The 27,146-nt window shown below is 35.2% G+C and overlaps 3 protein-coding genes across 3 annotated transcripts; 2 read left to right on the top strand and 1 right to left on the bottom strand.

Annotated features, from left to right (window-relative positions):
- Positions 1–8,984: 8,984 nt before the first annotated feature.
- LOC147499875 (calmodulin-2-like) lies at positions 8,985–10,570 on the bottom strand. Its single transcript, XM_086561631.1, has 4 exons — positions 10,391–10,570; positions 9,896–10,053; positions 9,717–9,797; positions 8,985–9,341 (listed from the first exon to the last, which is right to left on the bottom strand). The coding sequence occupies exons 1-4, from the start codon at positions 10,464–10,466 to the stop codon at positions 9,207–9,209; spliced, it is 450 nt and encodes a 149-aa protein (XP_086417757.1). The 5' UTR covers positions 10,467–10,570; the 3' UTR covers positions 8,985–9,206.
- LOC147499876 (uncharacterized) lies at positions 10,519–19,556 on the top strand. Its single transcript, XM_086563555.1, has 4 exons — positions 10,519–10,536; positions 11,221–11,858; positions 17,195–17,814; positions 19,278–19,556. Exons 1-4 carry the CDS (start codon positions 10,519–10,521, stop codon positions 19,469–19,471), a joined length of 1,470 nt encoding a protein of 489 aa, XP_086419681.1. The 3' UTR covers positions 19,472–19,556.
- A 148-nt stretch (positions 19,557–19,704) lies between these two features.
- LOC147499877 (peptidyl-prolyl cis-trans isomerase CYP63-like) lies at positions 19,705–26,665 on the top strand. Its single transcript, XM_086561632.1, is given in 16 exon segments — positions 19,705–19,834; positions 20,132–20,226; positions 20,333–20,387; positions 20,721–20,809; positions 21,103–21,127; positions 21,236–21,274; positions 21,357–21,474; positions 21,750–21,913; positions 22,003–22,348; positions 22,428–22,567; positions 22,768–22,987; positions 23,132–23,352; positions 23,354–23,394; positions 23,396–23,517; positions 23,594–23,674; positions 25,997–26,665. Coding segments are annotated over 15 exon segments (2,133 nt in total). The 5' UTR covers positions 19,705–19,834; positions 20,132–20,148; the 3' UTR covers positions 26,391–26,665.
- The last annotated feature ends 481 nt before the right edge of the window (positions 26,666–27,146 follow it).

Consider the following 27,146-nt stretch of genomic DNA (forward strand, 5'->3'; position numbering starts at 1 on the left):
TCATAGTTGTTTACATCTTGTAGACTTAATAAGGTGAGTTATATTTATTTCTTTTATTGTTTCCATAGAAATAGGATATGTTGTTTGTTATGTGTGATCATATGGATTGTATATTGGGAGGATAAAGCCATTAATAAATTGTATAGAGTTTTGTGAAAAAGATGAACAGTTAACAGTAAACACCATTCTAGAAAAGTTGTCTGTGCAGTCTTTTAATTCTGTTCAGATGGAGATCTTTCCGCACACGGATGTCTCTCAAATTTAATCCATAGTTTCCCGACACATTGTAGTCTGACATATTAAAATTTTAGATAGATCCAACGGTTGGATTTCTGTCGAGGCGCGCATAAGCGTGACACGTCGTAGTGTTTCTACACCAGAAAAACTGCAGTGTGCAGTCTTTTGTTTCTGCTTAGATGGTGTCGTTTCCATACTCGGATTTGTATGAAATTTAATCCATCGTTTCCTGACACATTGTAGTCTGACATATTAAAATTTTAGACAGATCCAACGGTTGGATTTCTGTCGAGGTGCGCATAAGCATGACAGGTCCTAGTGTTTCTACACCAGAAAAACTGCAGTGTGCAGTCTTTTGTTTCTTCTTAGATGGTGACCTTTCCGTACTCGGATTTGTATGAAATTTAATCTATAGTTTCCTGACACATTTTAGTCTTCCATATTAGATTTTTAGATTTATCCAATGGCTTGATATCTGTCGAGGCTTCCATTAGTGGGACTAGTCGTAGTAGAAACTACACCAGAAAACTGATGGGTGCAGTCCTTTTGTTTCTGTTTAGATGGAGGTCAACCTATTATCGGATTGACCTCAAATTTAATCCATAGATTCTTGATATCCAGTTAAATGACATATACAAATTTTAGGCAGATCCAATGGTGGGTTGTCTGTCAAGGCACGGATTAACAAGGTTGTTAGAATTAGCTCAAGTTTAAAATAGATATAGTTGGGTGGTTACATGATGGCATTAGATGGTCAGTGGTTATTATACTTTCGATATATTCTTACTATTGTGAAAATATTGGTGTGGAATGAAAATATATCTATATGTTTTATTTTATCGTGATTATTAAAATATTTGGAGAATTGGTTAAGAGCTACGTAAGGCTTGATTCTAATCTTAAAAGATTGGATCATTAAAAAGCCTTTATGTACAGTCCACTCACTATATCTATAATATATATATTAGTTTGTGTGATAACTATGTGATTGTGTTAAAAAGTACTGTTGTTTTGATACTACATAAATATATATGTGTGAGATAGAAGTTGTATATGAATATAGACTTTAGTATATGTAGATCTGTTTTGGACATTAGTGTGTGTGGACTTGAATTTGGGTTAATGAAATATTTGTTTACAATATTGTATATATGAGTGTGGTTATGTAAATTGTATTTGTTTGATTATAAGTCTGTTTACATTAAATGATGCTTAAGTGCTTGATTTGCCTTGACACGCAAAATGACTCTCTACATGTGTGGTCTGTTTTGACATGAGTAATGCTAGTATAATTATAAGTGATAATAATGTTTTAAAGTGTCGCCCACATCTTTAGAACTCTCCATGCCTCGTGATTTGGTAATGAGATATTATGACTTGTGATGTCATGTGATAGATGGGTATTCATTGAATGTGCCATGAATGACCCGGGTATTCATTGAATGTGCCATGAATGACCCAATAGTTTGGACTGCCCTAGAGAGGAACTAAGGTATTCGCCTTGCGGGTTGGTCATATTCCTTGAATGTACGGGAATGTAGGTTTGGGTATTCCTTGAATGTGATGGAATGACTCAGGGCATTCATTGAATGTGCCATGAATGGCCGTTAGTGTTATGATGGGTATTCCTTGAATGTGGTGGGAATGACCCAAGGTATTCATTGAATGTGCCATGAATGACCCGATATTTTGTTATGCCCAAAGGAGGCTTTGTGATTATGTGTATGGAAAGCCCGAGAGATGGTGACTGACAAGTTACGAAGTTTACAAGATAAAAATATGTTTCTGGAGGCTGATATCCCGCTTGGGACATATGTCTTGTAGTGGTAATTTTCGGTGTGAGTGAGGCACACGGATATGTGTGATTTGGCAAATGTGTGTAGTGCAAATCGTGGAGTAGGAACTAAAAGGTTGGGCTGTGTCTTTGAATAAATGAGTCAACGAGATAATTAATAAGCAAAGTAAAATATTGATTTTACGTGTGATGGAGTTATTGCATATGATGTATATGATTTCTTATGCTAAATGCTTACGTGGTTTGTATGAGTTGACACTCACAAGGGATGAATGTACTCCTTGGTTGTGACTTTTCCTCGTTCTCATAAGTAGACGAGTGATACTAAAGTAAAAGTATATGAATTGTGTAATGTTATGGATATGAAGTGTAACGGTAAATAATATTAGTAAATGATTGTGATTTCTATGTGACTGTGAAATGACTATAACTTGATATGTTATTACGAAACTATTAATGACTTGTGATAGTCTGAGATCTATGGTTATGCACGCAGTAAACTTTATGACGTAATGATGTCATATGAATGACTACCCTTGATGAAGGTATTATGATAAGTGGTATTCCCGAATATGGACGAACCGTAATATCAATTAGACTTAATTGTCTTAAATGAGGTTTGGTTATTAATGGAATTTTGACCATTTGAGATAAATCATTTTATTGTGATGTCTAACTCTTTTTTTGCGGAGAGGGTAGGATCTATTAATCTTTTCAAGCAGGGACGTAAATATCCTACCCTAAGGCGACGTGTTGGCTTAAAAGGTAAGGTATACCAAACACATATTTAATTAGGTTGTCATATGTGCATTTAATAAATGGAATATAAGTGGTATTGTATTGTGAGTTATTTTGGAAAGTTGGAATGGCGAAAGCAATTGTTATATGAGATTCTTGGAATTTGTATGTTGGGTGTGAAATCTTACTTGGGAAGAAACTACACGCCCGTTTTTTGGAAAACGGAACTATATTGTCTTCCAAGTTAAAATTGTTTGAAATGTTACATTTATTCATTTAAAAGATTATTATATATTTTGTTGTTAGTCTACTCATACCAAGCAAATTTAATTTCTTCGACCCATGTTTGCTTTGTTTTGCAACGTGGGTGTGTTCTTAGGAACATAGATGGTGGAGTGCACGATGGATGAGAGGCGTGATTTGGAGTTGCTCTTGGAGTCTTATGGTTTAAGATTTTTCAAGAGTGGGTTAGTTTCTTTATAGTTTAATAATGTAATTTAAGGATTTTTTCCTTTTCGTTTCTTTTGATTTCAGTTTTTTTTGTATATATAGGGTTTTGGGTTTGATCAGGGTTTTTGGGTTTTGTTTTAAATATTGTGGGTTTGGGAGATAATTAAATATAATTGTTTTAAATATTATATATAAATTTATATATATATATATATATTTATATATATATATATATATATATATATATATATATATATATATATATATAAAATAACTGAATGAAACTAATGTCAATAACAATTAATGGAGAACCGAAAATTGGATGTAAATGCATCGAACTAACTTCAAATAATATTTAACGGGAAATCGGAAACTTGATGCAAATGCAAAAATTAAGCTAATCTTAAAAAGTAATTAATAGAAAATCGGAATATGAATACAAATGTATTAAACTAACCTCAAAGAATAATTAATGAGAAATCAAAATTTGGATGCAAATACATAAAAAAATAATTATCGGGAAATCGAAAACTGGATGCAAATGTATTGAACTAAAACTCAAAGATTAAATTAAATTGTATTGAACTAATCTCGAAGAAAAAATAATTATAAATTGGAAACATAATGCAAATGCATGGAACTAATCTTAAATAATAATTAACGGGAAATCGGAAACCGGATGCAACTGCACTGAACTAATCTCAAAAAATAAATTAGATGCAAATACATTGAACTAACCTCAAGAAATAATTAACAGAAAATTGGAAACTGTATACAAATTCATTGAACTAACCTCAAACAATAATTAATGGGAAATCATAAACTAGATGCAAATGCAACCGTATCAAATAATAAACGATAAATTGGAAATTGGATGCAAATGCATTAAATTAATCTCACAGAATAATTAACGGGAAATCAGAAACTCGATGCAAATGTATTGAACTGACTTCAAATAACAATTAATAGGAAATTGAAAATTGGATGCAAATGTATTGAACTAACCGCAAAGAATAATTAACAATAAATTGGAAATTGGATGCAACTGCATTGAACTAACCTCAAAAAATAAATAACGGGAATCATAAATTAGATGCAACTGCGTGCATTGAATTAACCTCAAAATATAAATAACGGAAAATCAAAAACTTGATACAAATGCATTGAACTAACCTCAAAACATAGTTGGTGAGTTATATGTTGTGGAAATATCTTGATAAGTATAGTTTTGCATTTAAAATGGTGTTTATCTTATCTCTTTCCGTATGATTGGGAAATCATTACTATTCAAGTAGCTTCAATATATATAAATTTCGCCTTATTAGGCAATCTCATAAAACTTCAATCAAACAACAAAATGAAGTTGACGGGTTTTATCAAAGGCGAGTTCTTTTTTTTTAATGGAGAGTGAGGTTTTCACATTATAAGAAATTTAGATGAGTTATCAATATAATATTAATATATAATAGTTCTGCATATTTGCAAATATTTTTCAGAATAATTAATATAACAACTAACACCTATTCGTAGATAATCTTTGAAGATTCCACATAGTGAGTCATGCATAATTTAAAGAATAATTAACGGGAAATCGAGAACTGGATAATCTTTGATGATCCCACATAGTAAATCAATCATAATTTATTTTTTATGTCATGTTTGTAAGGACACTAAAGATGGATCAGTAGAAGTTGGTATTACACACCACATTGGACAATTAAAAGAAAATCGGAAACTGGATTCAAATACATAACTAAGCTCAAAAAGTAATTAACGCGAAATCGGAAACTTTATGCAAATGCAACAAACTAAACTAAAAAAGTAATTAACTAGAAATCAGAAACTGAATGCAATTGCATTAAACTAACGTCAGAGAATAACTAACGGGAAATTAGAAATTGGATGCAAATCCTTGAAAAATATTTCGAAAAATCGAAAACAGTATACAAATACATCAAACAAACCTCAAATAATAATTAATGGGAACCCGAAAATTAAACTGGATGCAAATGCATTGAACTAAACTCAAAAAATAATTAACAGAAAATCAAAAACCGAATGCAACTGCATTGAACTAACCTCATAGAATAATTGGTGGGAAATCAGAAACTAAATACAAATGCATTGAAATAATCTCAAATAATAGTTAACAGGAAACTAGAAACCGGATGTAATTGCATCGAACTAAACTCAAAGCATAAATAATCAGAACTAGATGCAGATATATTGAACTAACCTTAAAGAGTTATTAATGGAAAATCGGAAACTGGATGCAAATGTAATGAACTAATCTCAATATGACTAATTAACGAAACATTGGAAAATGGGTAAAACTGCACTGAACTAACTTAAATAAATAATTAATTTAATAGGAAATTATAAATTTGATGTAACTGCATTGAACCAACCTCAAAAAATAATTAACAGAAAATAAAAAACTTGATGCAAATGCATTGAACTAATCTCATAGAACAATTAACATAAAATTGAAAATTGGATGCAACTGCATTGAACTAACCTCAAAGAATAATTAATGGAAAATTAGAAATTGGATGCAACTGCATTAAACTAAAATCAGAGATTAACTAACGGGAAATCAGAAATTGGATGCAAATGCATTGAAATAACCTCAAATAATAGTTAACTGGAAATCGGAAGCCAGATGTAACTGCATCGCACTGACCTTAAAGCATAAATAACTAGAAATTATAAACTATCGAACTAACCTAGAAAAATAATTAACGGGAAATAAAAAACTGGATGCATATGTATTGAACTAATCTCAAAGAGTAATTAACGGGAGATTGGAATCTGGATGCAAATGCAGTGAACTAATCTCAAAGACAAATTAACAAAACATCGAAAATTGGATGCAACTGTATTGAATTAACCTTAATGAATAACTAAAAGAAATCATAAATTCAATGAAATTGCACTGAACTAACCTCAAATAATAATTAACGAAAAATCGGAAACTTTATGCAACTACATTGAACTAACCTCAAAGAATAATTAATGAGAAATTGAAAGCTAAATGCAACGTATTACATTGAACTAACCTAGGGATGCCCAAATGGGTACCCAACCTGACCTGGGCCGAACCTGACTTTTTGGGTTTTGAACGGGTATTGGGTTACCCAAACCCGAACCGGTTTTCAGCGGGTCGGGTATTTTGTTGAGAAGTGTGACCCAACCCTACCCTAAACCTATATTTCGGGTACCCATCGGGCTCGGGTTCAGGTTTTGGGTAGGATAAAGCCCGATATAAATGAAGAAAGAAGACAATAAGAAACTTTATTTGAAATATATATCTACATTTTATTCCTTCTTCAGCTATCTACCAATCCTTCAAACAAAATAAAACTTATAATAAACTTGGAAGTAATTATCACCTATACTCAGACATAATTATTTGATATGATTTAAAAATATATGGACTCAGAATGAACTATAGACACATGATCACGTGCAATTACTGAAAAAATTGGAAATCCCGACATAAATTTTTTCATAATCCAATATATTAAATAACTCATCTATCATTGTAAACATAAATGAGATCATAATCCAAATATTTATCTAACTCATTCTTTTATATGAGATTAGTAGTATGCAATTGAAACCGGATTTGGGGTTCGATTTTGGTCCGGGTTCGGTTTTGGGTTTTTTAGCCCTTTTAACGGGTTTAGGGATAAATTATCGGGTCGGTCCAGGTTTGGAGAGGGTGACCCAACTCTACCCTATGTATTTCGGTTTGGGTTCAGGTTCGGGTTCGGGCATGGTTCAGTGCGGGTATTTTGTTCGAGTTTTGGGCGGATTTCGGGCAAGATGGACATCCCTAAACTAACCTCAAAGAATAATTAATGGAAAATCAGAAACGTGATGCAAATGCATTGAACTAATAACCCTAAAACATGTTTGTATTATATGTAGGGGGAATAAATGTCTCGACAAATATAATTTTGAATTTTAAGTAATGTTTATCATAATTATTTTATTATGATTGGGAATGTCTTGCTATTCAAGTAGCTTCAATATTATCTTTGCCACATTGGGAATTCTCACAAAACTTCAATCAAACTTCTATTATTAAACCTAACAACAAAAAGAAATCGATGGGTTTTATCAAGGTTTGATGCTTTTTTTTATAGAGAGTGGTGCAAGAAATTTGAATGAGTGATTAATATAATTTTCATATCTCATAGCTATACATAATTGCTAATATTTTTTATAATAATTTAATATAACGGTACCCATTCGTAGGACGGGTTTAATATAAGGAACATTCAACCTTTTGAATCTAAGGAATGGCTCGGTATGGGATTTAAGAAGAAGTATGCATCTTAGGCTAATAGGCTGCCACTAATAATATACGTGCAAATTCAACAAAAGTTCATTGGTTGAAATTTAAGTGAAACTAAGATGTTTTGAGAGCTTGGGTTGTGTTGGTAGATGGTCCACTATCAAGATCTCTAATCTCTGTCAAAGATGATGAAGGTTCCTAAAAAAGCAGAGAGTTGATTGGATTTGGCATTCATGTTATGACGTCGGATTGAGATTTGAACGATAATGACAATGCAACTGAGGAGAGTCCTTTTCTTATTAGGATCAGTTGACAATTGCCCCTGTACTGAGGAGAGCCTTGGATACTGTTCTGAAAAAACTAGACTGCACACATGTACCGAGATTATTGGTTGTCAATTTTTAAGTTTCTTCCACTTTCATTTTAAAGTCAATTCTAATAAATACTCAAAAATGACACCAAAGACTTGGTAATTAAGTCTCTTTACAATATTACGTATTGGATGGCCGCTTACTAGCCTTGTAGTTGGAAAAATAGAAACAGGATCATGTATGACAAGGGCCAGTGAAGTTACGCGTTCTACTGCATTCAAATAAGAAAAGCAATATACAGAGCCTATAACCTCTCTAAGGGACACAGGATAACACAACAGCTGATCTCTCCGTTCTACATGGATTGGGTCTACAAGGGGAATTGAGGAGAGCGCCCAAGATCATGATGATGGAGTGCTATTGGCTACCTCCATCCACCAACTATGGTCATTAAAATCAGTGCTCGGATGGTTCTTCAATGGGAAATTCAGGAAGTGCCGGATGGTGGTCCTTGTTCAGAGACAGTGACATCATTGTGCTGGGGTCATTCGTCGGTGGACTAGGAGTGGAGACCAACTTTGTGGCTGAAAGTCAAGCTATATTGCATTGAGTTTAGCCAAGGCTATTCAACAAGGTTGGAAGAGAATATGGATAGTAACAGATTCAATCAAGCGCAGCAGTTCAAGCATTATATTCAATACAAACCAAGTGCATTGGAAAGCCAGATCTTTATGGAGCAGGTTCAAAAATGAGGTTGAGTGGCTACACATCTCTTCCACATGGCAGGAGTGCAACTTTGGTGCTGATGCACGCAAAGGTGCATCTCTACCCAAAGGACACACTCAATGGTGGGATGGAAGACCAGATTTCCTAGCTGCTAGGATTGAACATCAAGACATGGCATAATACATATTTCTTACTTGTTGTAATCTATGTATATAGTTGGTATGCCTCACCATATACAACTACATATTATTTTGCTTCATTCTTTTCATTTGTAACACTTTTCACTTTTGGCTAGTCAATACAATTATATACTATACCTTTAGCAAAGAAAATATATAACATATTGTATATATCCTCCACAGTTTGAGCTTCACGGATTGTTGTTAAATGCGTGGATCCTAGTCACCATTCAAAATGCATATAATAGACCGAATAGCTTATGTTATATACATATTATGCTTGTTTAGGTAGACTGTTCTTTTGTTTACATCTTTACACATGCGCGCCCCTCAAACGACATGCTCTGTCCTCTAATCCTCTATGTATACGGTTAAGGATATAAAGATTAAGGATATAATGGCTGATCTGATCTCAAGGAAAGGAAGCATATGAATCGTCAGGATTCCACTTTTCACCAAAACATGAATCACACGGCCAACATCATCCTCACAAATTCCTCATAATTGACTTGGCCATCACCATCCAAATCGGCCTCTTTTATCATTTGGTTGGCCTCTTCATCTGTAAGACTCTCACCAAGACTGATCATTACGTGCCTCAGCTGTAAACGTGAAAAAACAAACATTATATTAGGTACAACAAAAAGTACTCTGGACTTGAACAATGTGAATTCACATATGTTTTTTACGTATTAGCTACGTATGCTCATTTTGGTGTACGTTGATTCTAGGTATGGATCAACTAGAAATATGCATGATGTCGACACATCATACACGTGGAATTTCTTTCTCTCAGTTAACCGTAATTCGTGTAAACGATGTTAATGGCCTCTAAGAAGCCAGATATATATTACAATTTAAATGGTCGTCCAATGGGACTGATACCTTTTACGTAGTTAGCAGAAGTGATTAACTAAACGCGGCAATCCTGCATCCCGAAAAGAGCTAAAACATACACTCTAATAGAAGAGTTTTACCTCATTAGCAGATATGAAGCCATTTTGATCTTTGTCAAATACTCTGAAAGCTTCTTTCAGCTCTTCGTCAGCATCAACTTCCTGTAGGAAAAGCACAGCAAACAGCATTAGTAATATAGTATGGACAGAATTATAAGTAGACTCGTTATGGTTTTCTCTTTTTTTGTTATCCTCCTAACCTTAATCTTTTCTGCCATGAGATTCAAGAACTCTCCAAACTCGATTGTTCCATTCCTATTTAAGTCAACTTCGCCAATCATTTGTTGGAGTTCCTCCTGCGTCGGGTTTTGATCCAATGACTGAATGACTGTTGCTAGCTCCTCAATAGTAATGCAACCTAAAGAGCAGATCAATTCATTGAAAATAATTCAGAAAAAAAAACTTTTTATTAAAATACCACAAAAAGAAGGAAACAAATATAGTCGAATTCAGAATTACTTGCTTAATTAACACACATACACATTTCATGTTCTGCTCTTATGTTATAGGTCAATAGAGATCACTTTAATGTATTTAAGATTATATTGCATACAGGGTTTAAGGGAAGATCTATCTGTGTATCCATCATATATAAGTAATATACAAACCGGACAGTTTACAAATTAAAGAGTAATGAAACAGATATCTGCACAGTTTGAAGTTTAAACGCATGATCGGACACAGGAAGAACTCACCATCTCCATCATTGTCGAATAAAGAGAAGACTTCCCGAAACTCAGAAATCTGATCTCTAGTCAAGACACTAGCCATGCTTGAGTTTGTGGAAGCTTAATCAGAGAAGTACTAAAAAAAATAAATCGTAATGCATGTACTGAAAAAAGTAAGGTTCGTTCGTTGTCTCAAGTCTCAAAACTAGTTGTGTTTAAATAGAGAAGTCTGAACATGACAGCAAAATGGACCTTTACGTGACAGTCAAATACGCTTACAACGATTTTTTTTTTCCAATTAATCTTGTGGTTATGATTTTAAAGTCTTGAACACGTTTCAAGTTTGAAAATTAAGTTAAAGAAAAAAAAAGGTTTTAATGACTTATAATAGATGGTCTTGAAAATAACTAGTATTATAGAGTCTAGACTCTATAACATATGAACTCTTTTGATCACAAAGATACATGATTTTAAGTCAATCAACAAGCAGCGATTGTGACCATCAGATAGACTGCTCCGGCACGTGCGTAGAGAAAATAAGAGTTACCTAACCTAACAAACAAACCCCACCTAAAAACGCGAAAAATTTACATCCACTGTCAAACTTCCGTCTCTCGCCACTCTTTCGCGTAAACAAGTCTCAAGTCTCAACTCTTTCGCGTAAACAAGTCTCTCTCTCTTTACAAAATTAATTGAACTATACACATTCCTAATACCAAAGATGACGTAATTGCTATTATAAAAAAGTTCATTTCTTCTTGGAGTGAAAATTTACAAAAACATTGGGTGGAGAATCAAATGAATATTATTGAAAACTATGATGTTGAACCTCACACTGCTTGTTTTTTTTTTCCTAGATATTTATCTTTCACGATGGTTGTATTTGGGACTGTGATCGATATTGTGCTGTACTTCTTGAAGTTGAGCTTGAACAAGCTAATTTACTTGATCAAGCTTGCTTTGGTTGTCACATTGTCACAGCCTGTAAGGATAAGAAACACTATGAGTTGAGTTTGGAGGAAGCTTTTTACCTTTTCCATTCTTTAAAGTGTCTTGAGGTTGTATGGAGAGATAAATGTCTCGAGAATGATGAACTATGGGAGTTTATGACGTCAAGGAGAAAACTGTTTCCAATTTTCTACAAGGCCTATTCTCATCTTAGAGCGAAAAACTGGGCTGTGAAATCTGAAATTAAATATGGCGTGGATTTTGTGGCGTACTGTCATCATCCTTCTCTGGTTCACTCTGAGTATGCGGTGATTGTACTGAAAGGCGATGAGGATATAACACACTTGATGGCTTGGCCTTCTCTTCATGCCACATTACGATTTGAAGATGGTGTTGCCAAAACATTGTTGCTTCTTCACATCAATAATGTTCACGATAGGGTCTCATCTTCATGTTTCGAGCATTACACTGCCGAGGAACAAATAATTTCTAGATGGAATCCGGAGCAATGTCACGAGGAACATACAACTTCAAATACTGGAATTGAGTAAGTACTGTAATTTAGAAAATAATTTCTTCTAGTTTTATGTCAATCAATAGGAAACTTTATATCAATTATGAAGTAAAACAATTCCTGGAAGTCTAATTTAAGAAGCATTGCATTGATTTTTAAATCAAATAAATAGAAACCCTAGATTTATGAATGAAATTGTATTATGATTAGTTTGTTTCATTATTACAAAGAAGTATTTATATACATGATTACATTGTAGGTATTATAACTGATTCTGTTACATACACCTGTCAGTTGGTTACAATGGAAGCTTCTTATGCTTGTCTTGACTTCTTTCTTTGACTTCTGATAGAGAATCACTAATACCCCCCTTCAAGCTGAAGGGAGAGGATTGGACTGACAGCTTGGAGATGAGCAGCTTGAACCTTGGAGCAGATAATCCCTTTGTCAGAACATCAGCAAGTTGGCCCTTGGAACAGAGATATTGAACATCTAAAAAGTTATTTGTAACTAGTTCCCTGACATAATGGTAGTCAATTTCCACATGCTTTGTCCTTGCATGAAAAACAGGGTTATTGGCTAGAGATATTGCACTTATATTGTCACAGTGAATCACAGGACACCTTGGAAGAGAAATTTGCATATCTTTAAATAATACACATAACCAGTAAAAGTTTCAAGCAAGTATGTGCTAAAGCCCCAGATTCAGCTTACGTGGAGCTTCTACAAGCAGATTGTCTTTCTTAGCGCACCAAGAGATAGGGTTTGATCCTAAGAAAATGCAATAGCCCCAGAATGGATCTTCTATCCATAGGACACCAAACCCAATCAAAGATCGATAAAGGCATTTAAATGTAAAGAACCTTTAGTAAACCATAATCCATGAGTAATTGTACCTTTTAGATATCTCAAGATTCTTTTAACTGTACTCATATGAGTCTTGGATTGTGCATAAACTGACAAACTAAGTTTACTGCAAAGGATATGTCTGGTCTTGTCCAAGTCAGATATTGTAGACTTCCTACAATTGACATGTATGTAGTGGGATCAACAAGCTTTTCACCAGTATGATTATCAAGTGCAGGGGTAGATTAATCGAGTAGTGCAAGCAAAGGTTTGGCTTCTAACATCTTTGCTCTTGTAAGTAGATCATGAATATACTTTTGTCCGAGACAAAACAGAGACCTCTAGAGCTTCTTTGAACTTCAAGAAAAAAAAAAATTGTACAAAACCAAGATCCTTGATAGGGAAAAATTTGAACTCAATTGATGTATAACTTCTTGATATTTGATGTAATTATTCCCGAAGAATCAAAATATCATCCACATAGACTAATAAGTAAATCAACGACTTGACTTCCTTCTTAATGAAAATAGAGTGATCTGCTTCAGAAGTGACAAAACCTAAAGAGAGTAGAACTTGATAGAGTTCTTCATACCAAGCACGAGGGGCTTGTTTAAGTCCATAAAGGGATTTCGGTAGCTTGCACACATAAGTTGGTTTGAGAGGATCAACAAAACCTTGAGGTTGAGACATAAAAACTTCCTCTTTCAGATGCCCATGAAGAAAAGCATTTGACACATCTAATTGTCTAATATCCCAATCAGAGTTCACTGCTAAAGAGATAGGATAATAACTTTGATTGATGCTTGAGGGCTTAGCAAATGATTTGAATGTTTCTTGATAGTCAAAACCACTTCTCTCGATGAAAACCTTTTGCAACAAATCTTGCTTTAAGTTTGTCCAGTGAGCCATTTGACTTTTGTTTAATCCTAAACACCCATTTATGTCCCAATACATTCTGTTTTGGATCAGGTGGAACAAGAATCCAAGTTTTGTTTTTGATAAGAGCATTGTCAGTAACCATAGCTGATCTCCAGTTAGGATCTTTATAAGCTTGGGAAAAACATGTAGGTGTTGTAGGTAGAGCTGACAAAGAGGAATGTAAAGCATATGAAATGGGATGTTTAGTAGTTAAAAGGACTTTAGGTTTGAAAATTCCATGTTTGGATCTTGTAGTCATAGAATGAGTAGGATTTGAGTAAGTAATTCTTGAAGAAGTAGGAGAAATGATAGGTGAGGGTGATGTATCAATGGTAGATGAATCAGAAATAGAATTAGGTATAGATTGATTTTCAGGAGAGATGGATTGTTCTGAAGTGCCAGAGTAAGTACAAAAATCATAAATAATAAAAGAAGTAATTGAATTTGAAACAGTTGAAGTTTTAAAGGGAAACTCCAGTTCATTGAAAACCACATGTCTGGAGATGTAAATTCTTCCAGTAGAATTATCAAGACACTTGTAACCTTTGTGTTGTAGGTTGTAACCAATAAAAATGCATGGTTTGGACCTTATTTCAAGTTTGTGAGAGGTATATGGTTTCAACTAGGGAAAATATCTACAGCCAAAGGCTTTGAGGGTTGAGTAATTTGGGTGTATGAAAGAGTTTTTGCCATGGAGAGATATGGTTCAAAGAACGAGATGGCAATCTGTTTATTAAGTAAACTAAAGTAGAGAAAATATCCACCCAGAAGTGAGGAGGGACATGAGATTGGGAAATCAAGGTTCTGGCCATATCTAGGACGTGTCTATGTTTTCTTTCCACTACACCATTTTGTTATGGTGTATGTGGACAAGAAAATTGATGTTTAATGCCATGAGATGCTAGAAATCCTTCAAAATTGGTATTGGTAAATTCCCCACCAGCATCAGTTCTAATGCATTTTATTTTGAAGTTTAAGAAATTTTCAATGAATGCTTTGAATAACTGAAATGTAGAATCAAAATCAGATTTCAAAACCAAATGGAAAAATCCAACAATATCTAGAAAAATCATCTACTATGCTTGCATAGAATCTCATACCATTTATTGAGAGAATAGGAGAAGGACCCCATAGGTCAATATGCAACAATTGCAAAGGAGAAGTAGATTTACATGTAGAAAGTTTGAAAGATAGTTTTCTACTTTTTCCTAAAGCACAAGCATTACAAAAGGGTAAAATGGAAGATCCTTGAACATCAAAACTTTTATCTCTGATAAGGTTGGTAAGAACAACAGAAGCAGGATGGCCTAATCTCAAATCCCAAATTGAAGCTGGTGCTTTGGTAGAAACAAAAGCAGTACGATGTTGATGATGAAGATGCAGGGGATATAAGCCATTATCAGTTGGGCCTTGGAAAAGAATCTTCCCCGATGCAATGTCCTTGACATAAAATGCATTAGGGGTAAAAATCAGCACACAATGATTATCAGTAACAAATTTGTAAACACTTAACAAATTGTGTGTGATATGTGGCACATGTAGAATGTCATGCATTGTAAACTTATGACTGGAATTCAAAGGAGTTAAGAATGAAGAACCAGTATATTTAATAGATGGACAAACCTTGACCATTGCCAACAAGGATTTTGTCAGTGCCTTTTGTAGTCAGAATGAAGAGACAAATTCGAAAGATCCGAAGTAAGATGGTTTGTTGCGCCTGTATCAGCATACCACATTGAGTCCTTTGTATTATAGGAAGAAGTTGAAGCATGTTGAGGAGAGTCTTCTTCAGTGAGATTGGCAAGCATTGCAAGCTTAGCTGGAGGAATTCGACCAACATAAGAATGGTTCATCCTATTGTGACAGTCAATAGCCAAATGACCAAACTTGTTGCAGATTTGACATTGTGGTCGAGTGGTCTGGGAGCTTGATGAACTTGAACCCTTGTATGAAGTATAGCCATTGCTTGAATTATAACCATTTCCTGAATTTGAGTAACTATTGTTGTCACTGCCAGTATTACCATTGTAGTTTCCTCTTCCTCTTCCTCTATAATTTCCTCTGTTTGATCCTCGAAAGTTATTTCTGCCACTTCCACGATTATCATTACCACCGCCATTATAACCCCCTTTGTATTGATTTCCAGAGGAATTCCCAGCATAAAAGGCTTGATGAGTATTATCAGAATGGATAGATGCGCCATGTAAACCTTCTATGATGAGGTCTTCACTAAGAACAAGACTGTGAAGTTCTTAAGCTGAAATATAATCATGCCTAGATCTAACTCTTATAGAAGTACATAAAGCAGCATACTCAGTAGGTAAACCTTTTAGTGTATGAAAAATTATATCTCCTTCATCAAGAGGGCACCCTGAAGCAGCAAGAGCATCTGTAATCTGTTTAATCTGATTAAGATAGGTTGACATAGTGGAACCACCTTTCTTTATATCCTGAAGCTTACCCTTGAGCTGAATAACATGTGCTCTAGAAAGGGTTGAAAACCTAACTTCCAGTGTTAACTACAATTCTCTTGATGATTTAATACCAACCACATAAGGAAGAATCTCTACATTTAGAGTGGTATTTAACCAAATTAGCAACATTTGATCTCTTTTAATCCAACTAACATAATTTGGATTAACTTGAGAAGTAATATTTCCAAAATTATCGAATAGAAACTTTGATGGACTAGAATCAGTACCTTCAATGAGTCCATTAAGATCATAAGTGTTGAATATTGGTAAAAAGAATTGCTTCCAGATCAAATAATTTTCTCTTGTAAGCTTTACTAGAACCATGTTGGAAATGTTCGGAAATGAATATGATGTATTTTGCGGTGGTGCTGCCATTGGCATCATGTTTATAGAAGAATTACTGAAACCTTGAAAAATAGGAATAGATTGCTGAGAAGTGGTACAACTTTGATTGAAACCTTGTTGTTGTTGTTGTTGATTGAAATCACCATAGACAGAGTTGATTCCATGAAATTGATGATTAGAACTTTGACCTGTATTGATTCCATAAGCTTGATGATTGAATCCATAAGTTTGTCGATTTACTCCTTGAACTGGATTACTTCCAAGAAACTGATTCATTTCTTGATTTGGAGTGATTGAAGAAGTTAATGGAATCGAAGCAATGTTTTGCTGATTCGCAGCTGGAATTTGATCGTCAGAAATTGTTGAATTGACATGATTTATTGGATTTAGATCTTCAGTAATCAGATTTAATTTGTATTTGTATTGTTGTTTGAAGGCTGAGAATTCTGATTTGTTCTTGCCATTGAGAACTAATCTTTGAATTTGAAGAAAGTAAGATGGAGTTCAAATGAGCTTTAATGGCTCTGATACCAAAATAGAAACCCTAGATTTATGAATGAAATTGTATTATGATTAGTTTGTTTCATTATTACAAAGAAGTATTTATATACATGATTACATTGTAGGTATTGTAACTGGTTCTGTTACATACAGCTGTCAGTTGGTTACAATGGAAGCTTCTTATGCTTGTCTTGACTTCCTTCTTTGACTTCTGATAGAGAATCACTAATACAAATAACCATTGTGCATCTTTCTTGTGTCTGTTCGAATCTATTTTTGGGACAGGACCTTCTGTGATGCTATCCATCATGTCCAAAGGTCTCCTAATTATCATTTCAACAAGTTCTCAGTTCGTCTGAATCTAACTCTTACTTCCCCTTCTCCAATGATGGTGGATTTAAACACAAGATGGAAGGGGAAGGGTTCAAAAGCTATTGCTCTTGCAAATCCTATGTCAAAAATTGTTGCACAACTTCAATCTTCTCTATCCCAGTCAAAGGCATATGGATTGCTTGCAGGCTTTGTTGTACTTCTTCAAGTGGGTCATGAACAAGCTGATCTACTTATTAGAGCGTGTTTTGGTCATCCCATTATCACAGACAATGAAGATAATCAATGGTATGAGTTGAGTTTGGAGGAAGATTTTTACCTGTGCCATTCTTTAAAATGTTTTGAGATTGTTAGGAAGAATCACTACTTCCAAAATAATGAGGAAGTATGGCAGTTGATGAAGTCAAAGAGAGACATATTTTCAATTTCTTACAAGGTGTATTCTCATCTGCGACCAAAAAATTGGGTTGTGACATCAAGAATTCAATATGGTGTGGACTTTGTGGCCTACAGTCATCATCCTGCTTCTCTTGTTCATTATGAGTATGCTGTCCTTGTATCAGAATGTAATCAGGGCCGGCTCAAGGGTGGATGTGGCCTTAGGCGACGATCCAAAGTGAGGCCTTTTTTTTCTAAGCTCATTGACAAGTTTTTTTTTTATTCCAACATTTCATATCCAATCTTTACTTCCTTTACTAGCTAATTGACTCATGCTACTGTTAGAACTAAACAATTTACAACAAAAACAAAACACTCTATCTAAGTCTTTTGAGTAGACAAGCCATGTCCTCTCAGGCGTGCCTCGACTATTTAGTTTTTGAGCGTAATGTACTGCGGAAAAATGCCTAGCATTCTCATCTTTAGGATAATTAAAACCAAACTCCTCCCTAATTGGAGTTCTTTCAACCAAAAAATCTCTCAAGTTTGTACTAACATTTTCCCAGTGCTTTGGATCATATATATTTGAAGGTCCAAATTCTAGATTGTCATTAAGACCTTCATTTTCTTGAGAATATGTGAACTATGCATTTCATTATCGATAATATTTTCATCTCCATCAATTTGTTCCGGTCTTTTCGTTATTTTCTAATTGTGTTAAATTGCTTGGTGGCTCATTTACTAACTCTTCAAAGAGAACTAGTTGGCACATTTTCTTTAGTTTTAGTGACATACTTAAGAAGAGCCCCTTTTGGATTGAATCAATTCTTCCTCTTTTCTCTTTCTTTTTGAGTTTGGTATATCCAGAATCAAATTTTCTTGACATACTTACAATAAAAGGACATCAAAAAAAAAATAATGAACAAGAGAAAAGAACAAAATCAATGTGATTTTTACGAGAAAATTAGTGCCCTTTTAATTTCTTTAGTGTGTAACTCTGTTAATAGAAGCCAAAATGCAAATAATTTCTGAAATTGACAAAGAGAATAATATGTAAATAATAGATTCATATCAAAAAGAAATTATCAATTTCACATTAAAGAGTATAAATTGATTACCTTCCAAATACAAAAAGTATTAAATACCAATTTGTGAGATTGTGAGAATGTGATTTTAAGATATCAATGGTTTGGGAGTGAAAAATGGAAGTAGTAAGAGAGAGATCGTTGAGAAAGAGATAATTAAATTTGTCTTTAATTAACTTAAGAAGAAGTGGAAAAGGTGCCATAGAATGTGGAGATTTTGCATTAACCGTGGGATTTTCTATTTCCATTTAAGTTAAGAGGTCTAACTAGATGAGGACACTCCCACAAAAAATTAGACTACTACATGTTTTTTCGATTTGGCATATAGTTTTGAGATACAAATTATGTAGTGGACCACTGGATATTATTTCCTTTAAACCAATTCAATTTCGAAATTTAGTGCGTGGGGAGAATTGGAAAAAACAAATAGACGACATTGTCCTTTTTTGTGTTTTGTTTGCCTTTTTAAAAAATGGTAATATCAAACATGTGCAAAGAGAAACAAGGAAATTTTGAGGCCTTCCAAATCGAGGCCTTAGGGTCCTTAACTTCGCCTAATGGATGTAATATAATAGTAGTAGAAATGCTCGCTTGCTGGCATGGCCCGACCTTCATACCACAGTTCGCCTTGAAGGTGGTGTTGCCAAGACATTGTTTATTGTTAGTTCTTCATATAGAGAAAAATGGTTGTGACACAGTCTCCTCTTCATGTTTAAAACACTATACTGTAGAGGAACAAACAGTCACCAGATGGAGTTCAGAGCGATAAGTAGTTGCTGAATAAAAGAACTTAGTCAGAGATGTAACACACTTTTTTCTTATATTAGCACTGGTATATTTACGTAGTTGTGCATGTGAAAGGAAAAGAGAAGTCATGTAGTTGGTCTCTGGTCAATCCGTTGCACAAGACTGGTGCATGATCCAAAAACATCCAACACGCTTGATTTATCGGCTGGTATAATGTGGAATGGATCTGATATTTTAAAACTATCATAGACCTCAATATTTCAGTATGAAATATCAAACTGATATTTTCAATAAATCAGTGATTCTCAACACGTTAAAAATTCCAAGAACACATCTTTTTGAGGGTTGAGCTCAGCAGTCAGTCGTGCCTCTTCACTCTCTCAAGGTAACCTCTCAAAACTCCTTTCTGTTTCATTCGTTTAATCAACTTTTTTTTTTTTTATGTTTCAATTTGATACACTTATTATATTCTCCGTTATTCACAGTTTAAGTTGTTAGGGTTTAGGGTTTATGGGATTGTTTTTTTCCTTGGATCTAATTTACACCAGTAGATTTAGTAAACACGTGAATTTAATGCTCAAAGAGTGTAAATTTTTTGTAGTATCTACCAATGTGTCGTTTTATGAGGAATTGTTTCGATTTTTTATATTTGTGTTTATCTAAAGTTGGTTTAGTTCTACAGTTGTGAAGTGAGGAAAAATGGCAAAGAGCAAGAACCCTCTTGTGTTTTTGGATGTTGTGATTGATGGGGGTCGTCCGGAAAAGATTGTTATTGAGGTAAATAAAGCCCTGAACTTATTATGAGCAATTTAGTAGATTTTTCAAATGATTCCAGTATTTTTCTTGTGGCATATGTTGACTTATTTCTCATGAAAATTTTCAGCTATTTTCAGATGTCGTACCCAAGACAGCTGAGAATTTCCGTGCACTCTGCACAGGTGTGTATTTTTTTATTCACTTCCTTCTATTAGTTCATATATACTGAATATTCTCAATGGTTCGATTACCGCTTCGCTTTTGCTCTATCAGCAGTGCTACTCGGACCTACTTATATAACCTAGTTTTGCGACTCATTACTTGGATAACATTGGTTTGCATTGACATACATGTGGGTGCGTGTCTCGATGTTAATCAACAATTATTCGTTAGTAGGCTGGTTAAGTAGGTCCGTGTATAATTAATGATGCTTTGAATGTAAAAGTTCATATAGTTCATCTTTACATGTAAGTATTAAGTTCTCCAATAATAATTAAGCTTCTGTTTTTTTGTAGGTGAGAAAGGCACTGGATCATGTACTAAAAAGCAATTACACTTCAAGGGATCACTTTTTCATCGCATAATTAAGGGATTTATGGTTCAGGTACTTGATATATATATATATATATATGTAAGATTAAGTTTTATTACTTTCAAACATAGTTTTGAGAAGAGTGAGGAGTCTAAGGCTTAAGCTTTGAGGCTGCTTGCTTCTAGCACCAAAAGCATTAGCTGTACACAAAGTAGAATAAGGGTTATCTTGTTAAATTCAACCTAACGCCTCCCATGTGCTTAAGTCACTAATGAGGTATTATGTTGTATTCAAGTTGATGAATTTATTTTAGATGTTTCTGTTGTTGTTTATGAGTCACTAATGAGGTATTAAATTTATGGCAGGGTGGTGATTTCTCAAAGCGTGATGGTATAATTTTTTCCCTACCATATATCTTTGTAGTATTTGGTTTGGCTGTCTTTATTCTCCCTTTTTCCATGAGAAGATAAACAAGTAACAATATTCCCTACTTTGCAGGCACTGGTGGAGAAAGTATATGGGGGGGAAGGTTTGCAGGTATATGATTGTTAGTGAAGTTATTTTACTATTCTTAATTTTTGGTGTTTGCTGAATTAACAGTTTGCCCTATTTTTTGCAGATGAAAACTTTAAACTATCGCATAACGAGGCTGGTCTTCTATCAATGGCTAATGCTGGAAAGCACACAAATGGTTCTCAGTTTTTCATCACTTTGAAGGCTACACCTCATTTGGATGGGTAATTTTCTATTTATATATCCATGTGTTTAAGCGTGTGTGTGTGTACTTTCTCTTACCAATAAAAAACATGTATATGCCTACTCTTTATTTTGTAATTGTAAAGATCAATTGCACATTTGCATTTGTGGATTTGTGATGGATTATGATATAGTGCCTATTTGTTTCTCCTTTTGACCCGCCTTTCCCTCTCTACTAATCATTTATTTAATGCTTGTAATGGTTTTATGCTGTTTAAAATGAAATTTTGTATGACCAACAATTTTTATGTGACAGGAAGCATGTCGTTTTTGGAAAAGTTGTAAAAGGAATGGACACTGTTTTTCGTATTGAGAAGCAGGCAGGTTCAGAGGATGGGAAACCTTGTTGTCTTGTGAAAATTGTAGATTGTGGTGAAGGTTCTGAAAAAAAATTTAATGAAGCAGTCATAGCAGAAAAAGGTAAGTCAGTATAATATATTTCTTCTAGATTTATTTCTGGATACCTTTCTGGTTAGCCCTCTATGTAACATGTCAGCAATAATTTGCAGAAAAAAGGAAGGCTAAAAAAACTGGGAAAGCTTCCTTTTCTGATGATAGTTCTGATGAAAAACGAACGACTAGACACAAAAAATCTCTGAAGGACCGAAAGAAGAAGCGCAAAAGGAGATACTCTTTATCTGTTTCCGAAAGCTCAGATGACTCGAGTTCTGATTCCTATTCTTCTTCTAGTGATTCTGATTCTTCGCCATCAGACTCAAGCTCTAGTGATGGAAGGCGTAGGAGGAAGAAAACATCAAAAACAAATAGCCATAGACGTGGTAGGAAAAAGAGGGATGTGCGAAGGGAGAGGAGGAGAAGACGCCACAATAAAAGATCAAAACGCAAGTCTAAAAGGTCTGGTTTTCATCTGTCATGTTGTTTTAAATTTCACCACCTGAAGTTTTTTTTACCTAGTCTTTGAATTTTTATTTAGGGGTTCTGATAGCTCAAGTGATTTGGAGACTGATAGCGGCATCAGCGAATCTGATGATGACGTAGCTCATCCTCAAGAATCTGCTCCTGCAGCCTTCATAAATTCTTTGCATGATGAGATAAAATCTTCCGAAGATCCCGGTATGCCATATTTGACATTGTCATAGCCAGTGTTTTTGTTGCTCAGATAATTTCATTTCTTTATGCCTCCCACGTGTGTCAATGTGTATGCGGGGATCCAAGGCCTCAAAATTGTGTGTGTGTGTTGTGTTTTTTTACCCCTTGAAAAAACATGATAATGAAGAATTTTCACTTGGTTTTATTGTCTTTAATTTGTATAGCCGTAGACAAGCATCCACCTCAGCCAATCTCTAGAAAAGCAGATATTGATCAGCAAAAGAAAGATGGACTGAAGCTTGCTAAAGACGATTCATCACATGAAGAGGGTGAGTTTGCCCAAGAAAAAGGAGATCATCTGAACAATGGGCACGACACAGAAATGAAATCGGATAAAATTGCAAATAAATACCCTGATTCAGACAATGAGTCTAGCAAATCCAGGTAATTGTTTAGTTTCACCTAATTGTCATCTGTACACCTTGTATGCACCGAGGCACCACTGAAGGAGGGCAGCGCTCAAATGAGCATAGCAATCTATCTCTTTACTCATAATGCGCTGGAGTAACTTTTGTCTTTTGTTACCAGGAGTTCGAGTCCAACTCCTAAAAGGTACCAAAGTACTAGCCCAAGGAGAAGTTCAGGTACTAGTCCCAGAAGAAGTCCGAGGAAAAGTTCGAGGTTGCGAAGTATCAGTCCAGCTGGACGATACAACAGGCAAACCAATAGAAGTTATTCAGGGAGTCCAAGAAGGAGCCCTCCCGTAAAGCCCCTGAGCCTCCTGTTGCTAGTAGTCGCGGAGTTTGTCTAGAAGTCGTTCTCCAGATGGCAATCCGAAGCATTATAAGAAGAGGGCGTGGCTTCACTGAGCGTTATGCTTCTGCACGTAAATATCGGACTCCATCTCCTGAGCGTTCACCTCCTAGGCCCTACCGTTATGGAGGAAGGAATATTCAAGAACGAAACCGGGATAGGTAAGTTCAACAATTTATACAACCCAGATGAAATGAGTTCCGTATTGCTGACGTTGAAATTGTCATGGAATGCTAGGTATTCTGGCTATAGAGGTTATCGTGAACGCTCGCCACTAAGACGGATCTGGAGTCCACCTAGACGCAGGAGTCCCGCCAGGTTATCTCTCTCTCTCTTGTGAACAATTAATAATTTAATATTTTTATTTTAAAGACGTTTCTGATTGTTAACATTTTTTATTTCTAAAAGAAACAATCAGAAATATCTTTTTTTCGCTCATCATGGTGCTAGCCTCCTGTTATATTATGTAACACTGTAAAAAGTAGTCTCTGATTAAAAAGATCTTCAGAGTAGTAAGTCTGATTGCCTGGAAACATAAGCAATGCCACTTGTCTAAAAAAATATAATTCGGTGCGGTTAAGAACGATGCTTGCTGATTTTTGTGTGGATTGATTTAGACGGTGAGAAGATGTTTGGTTTGTCATTGTTGTGTGTTCACAATATGTTGACTCTGTATGTGTACTTTGTAGCTATCCTCCAGACAAACCCGAAAGCATAGATGATTGGAAGATTTATATTGAGTGGAAACACTACAGTCTATACAACTTAATACCTGATTCTAGTCTTCTTCTGACGCATAAGTTGATATAGTAGATGTCATACTTCTACAGATATTTTAAGTCGGACAAAATGTGTCAATCGAAATTCGAAAGTATATCATGTGCTGATTGAAGTATTAAATGTTGACAATGAAAGGAATTGGGAACTAACATTTTTGGAATTGTAGACATAATCTTAGCAAATAACAATGGGGTGGCTTTTAAACTGAGAGAGAGAACTGCTATGTGAAAGTGATACCCTTATTAGCTTATCTTTGAAAACAGTTGAATAATTACTTTTCTTTTAATTCTGTCGGATAAAATAACATTAGTATATACGGAAATCCAAGCTGCGGTTTAGTTGTCATGGTTAGATTTGGAATCGTCATCTCCAAGGTGATGCCTCCTCAATGATTAGGTGATACCTGCCTCACTGATTGTGCGTGCGACCTATAATGTAGAGATCAAGTCTCTGCTTCTTCTTAACGTATCTCTAGTCATGTCACATTGTCACCACATAGTGAATTGGAATGTGTCTCCTTGCTTCTTTTTTGTTTTTGTTCATGCTTGATAAAATAATAACCAAAATTGTGTAGAACACATAAAATATAAATAATATAATTATTTTTTAAAATATGCACAGAGACATCTGATGAGTGCTGTATCTATTTGGTTTTTTGATTGGGAAAGTATGGATTATATATATATATATATATATATATATATAAACAATAATACAATAGGATGAGGTATCCTACAATACAGAAGCATAAGAAGATAAATAAAAACAGAGAACAATATTTGTGCTGTATAAGAAGATATCCATTTCCCCTTTGTTTTAGTGTATCAATTTTTGTGCTACTGTATTTTTGAGCCTCGTCTAAAAATGTGAAGGATGAGGTATCCTATAAGAGAACAGAGGAATTGAAAAACAAACAACATAAGACAAAAGGCACATCAATCGTGCACATGAAAACGACCCAAAAGTGAGTCCCATATAAATACAAAACTACTAAAAAGGGTATCCTCTCTTCCAGAGTCAATGCCCAGTGGGTCATCGATCCATTAGTTGAGATGACTATCTGCTCCACGCTTAAGACCTTTATAGCACTCTTGTTGACTTGGATGATGAACTTTACCCTCGATCCATTCCGTTACTCTGATAGTTTAAGCCTTGGATGCAGACGAAAAAATCAGCACATGAATAATTTATTTTTTCAGCAAGTAGGCCGCTTTTCTGTTGGTAGGTGAGGAATAAATTTTGTGTCAAGCCCCAATTAAATGTTCATAGCACCTGAGATGATGGAGCTATCTAATATTCTACTCTAATATTCTCCGTTTTTTGCAAGAATCTCCTTATTAGTAAGGGTGGAATTCAAGCTAAACAAGCCGAGCTTTACCATGCTCAAGCTCGGCTCGCTAATTACACGAGCTTTAAATTGAGCTCGAGCTCGGCTCATATAGTTAAACGAGTGAGCTCGAGCCGAGCTTAAACGAGCCAAGCCCAAGCCGAGCTTAAACGAGCCAAGCCCAAGCCGAGCTCCGAGCCCTCGGTTATTTTACACTATAAATATGCTATTTGAACTAAACGAGCCGAGCTTTATCAAACTCATTTGTTACACGAGCTTTTATTTGAGCTCGAGCTCGGCTCATATAGTAAACGAGCGAGCCCGAGCCGAGCTTAAACGAGCCAAGCCCAAGCCGAGCTCCGAGCCCTCGGCTCAAATTCCACCCTTACTTATTAGCACTGCTTTTGTGACAGTGAGTCTGCTTTCAGTGATTCCAATTTTTATGTTCATCATATGACTAATATGCTTACTGGTTTTGTCCTCCTAGTTCCTACAAGTTCCTCTCATAATGTTCTTTTGCCCTTTCCTTGTAGATACCAAAGCAGGAGAAGTCGAAGTAGAAGCATCTCCCGCAGCCCACGTCATTCTAACGGCCGTGTCAGGGATCATAGCCGGAGCCCAAGACATAGTCGAAGTTCAGTTGATGGACGGTCTTCAGTGAGTGAGAGGCTCCAATCACGACTTGGCCCCCGTGGAGGTGAAAGCCACCCTTCAGATAAGAACCGTTCAAGGTCAAGATCAAAGTCTCCGTCGAGATCAAGGAGCAGAAGCTTATCCAGGTCTGCTTCCTCTGCTGATGGCAGTCCCCGCAAGCCTGTTGAAAAGGCAAAGCTACAGTCTCCTAGCAGATCTAGATCCAGTTCTCCAGTTGGGAACAGGGGTCTGGTTTCTTATGGAGATTTGAGCCCTGACATTGGGGAGGGTTAGTTTTGAAGCTAGTGTGAACTGACGAGTATATCTCGAGGTTGTACTTTGATGACTGGACAGATGTTCTGCTGCGTCCACTTTTTGTGATTGGGTTTTCTCTTGTCGTGACTTGTGACTAAGCTGAGCTTGTTAATGTAGTATCCAGATATTAATATCTTTGAATATGTGGCTCTCAATTTGTTGGCTTCTGCACTAAATTACCCCGATTATTCAATCAGAGATGTCTGTGCTTATCTAAGGCTAATACGAGCAGCGAAGAAAGTTCTACGTGACAACTTCCATACTTTCGGTATTTATTTTTGTGTCAAGTTATAAAAAAGATTATTTATCAACTTCAAAGAAACGATGTTTGTCAAGCTTTTCCTGTTCATCTTGTTGGACTTCAAAATCTATGGTTAAGAGTCATTATGGTTGTAATTATGGCAAATTAAAGGCTAAAGCAGAGTACAAGTTCTGCAAAGCCAGCTCCAAATGCAACAAATATCACCATATCTTACTAGCGTGCAAATAGCTCAAAAGATCATCAGATTCTATGGCTACTGAGTTTGGAATTAAGTTTGTAAAATATTTAGAATTTTGCATATTTTTTCTGTCGCCAAGTCTTGTCAAAAAATGTTTTAGCTGGAGGAGAGGCTCATCCAAGAGACCAAAATGCAATCTGGCCTCATGGGAAAAACAAAAAGAAGTGATCCATCGATGGTAAGTAATTGTTGAGGAATTGACAAATGGCATGAAATGCAGGCTCACGAGAAAAGT

Source organism: Coptis chinensis, chromosome 5 (genome assembly GCF_015680905.1).
Source record: "Coptis chinensis isolate HL-2020 chromosome 5, ASM1568090v1, whole genome shotgun sequence".
NCBI lineage: Eukaryota > Viridiplantae > Streptophyta > Magnoliopsida > Ranunculales > Ranunculaceae > Coptis > Coptis chinensis.

What these genes read in the sequence shown, in the direction of transcription:
- LOC147499876 (XM_086563555.1), top strand. An exon ending in ACTTCAAATACTGGAATTGA is followed by an intron (nt 11,859 to 17,194) that starts GTAAGTACTGTA and finishes TTTTTGGGACAG; the next exon opens with GACCTTCTGTGATGCTATCC. An exon ending in TGTATCAGAATGTAATCAGG is followed by an intron (nt 17,815 to 19,277) that starts GCCGGCTCAAGG and finishes GTAATATAATAG; the next exon opens with TAGTAGAAATGCTCGCTTGC.
- LOC147499875 (XM_086561631.1), bottom strand. Translation starts at nt 10,466, where the DNA reads ATGGCTAGTGTCTTGACTAGAGATCAGATTTCTGAGTTTCGGGAAGTC. An exon ending in ATTCGACAATGATGGAGATG is followed by an intron (nt 10,054 to 10,390) that starts GTGAGTTCTTCC and finishes TCTGCTCTTTAG; the next exon opens with GTTGCATTACTATTGAGGAG. An exon ending in GCTTCATATCTGCTAATGAG is followed by an intron (nt 9,342 to 9,716) that starts GTAAAACTCTTC and finishes TCACGTTTACAG; the next exon opens with CTGAGGCACGTAATGATCAG.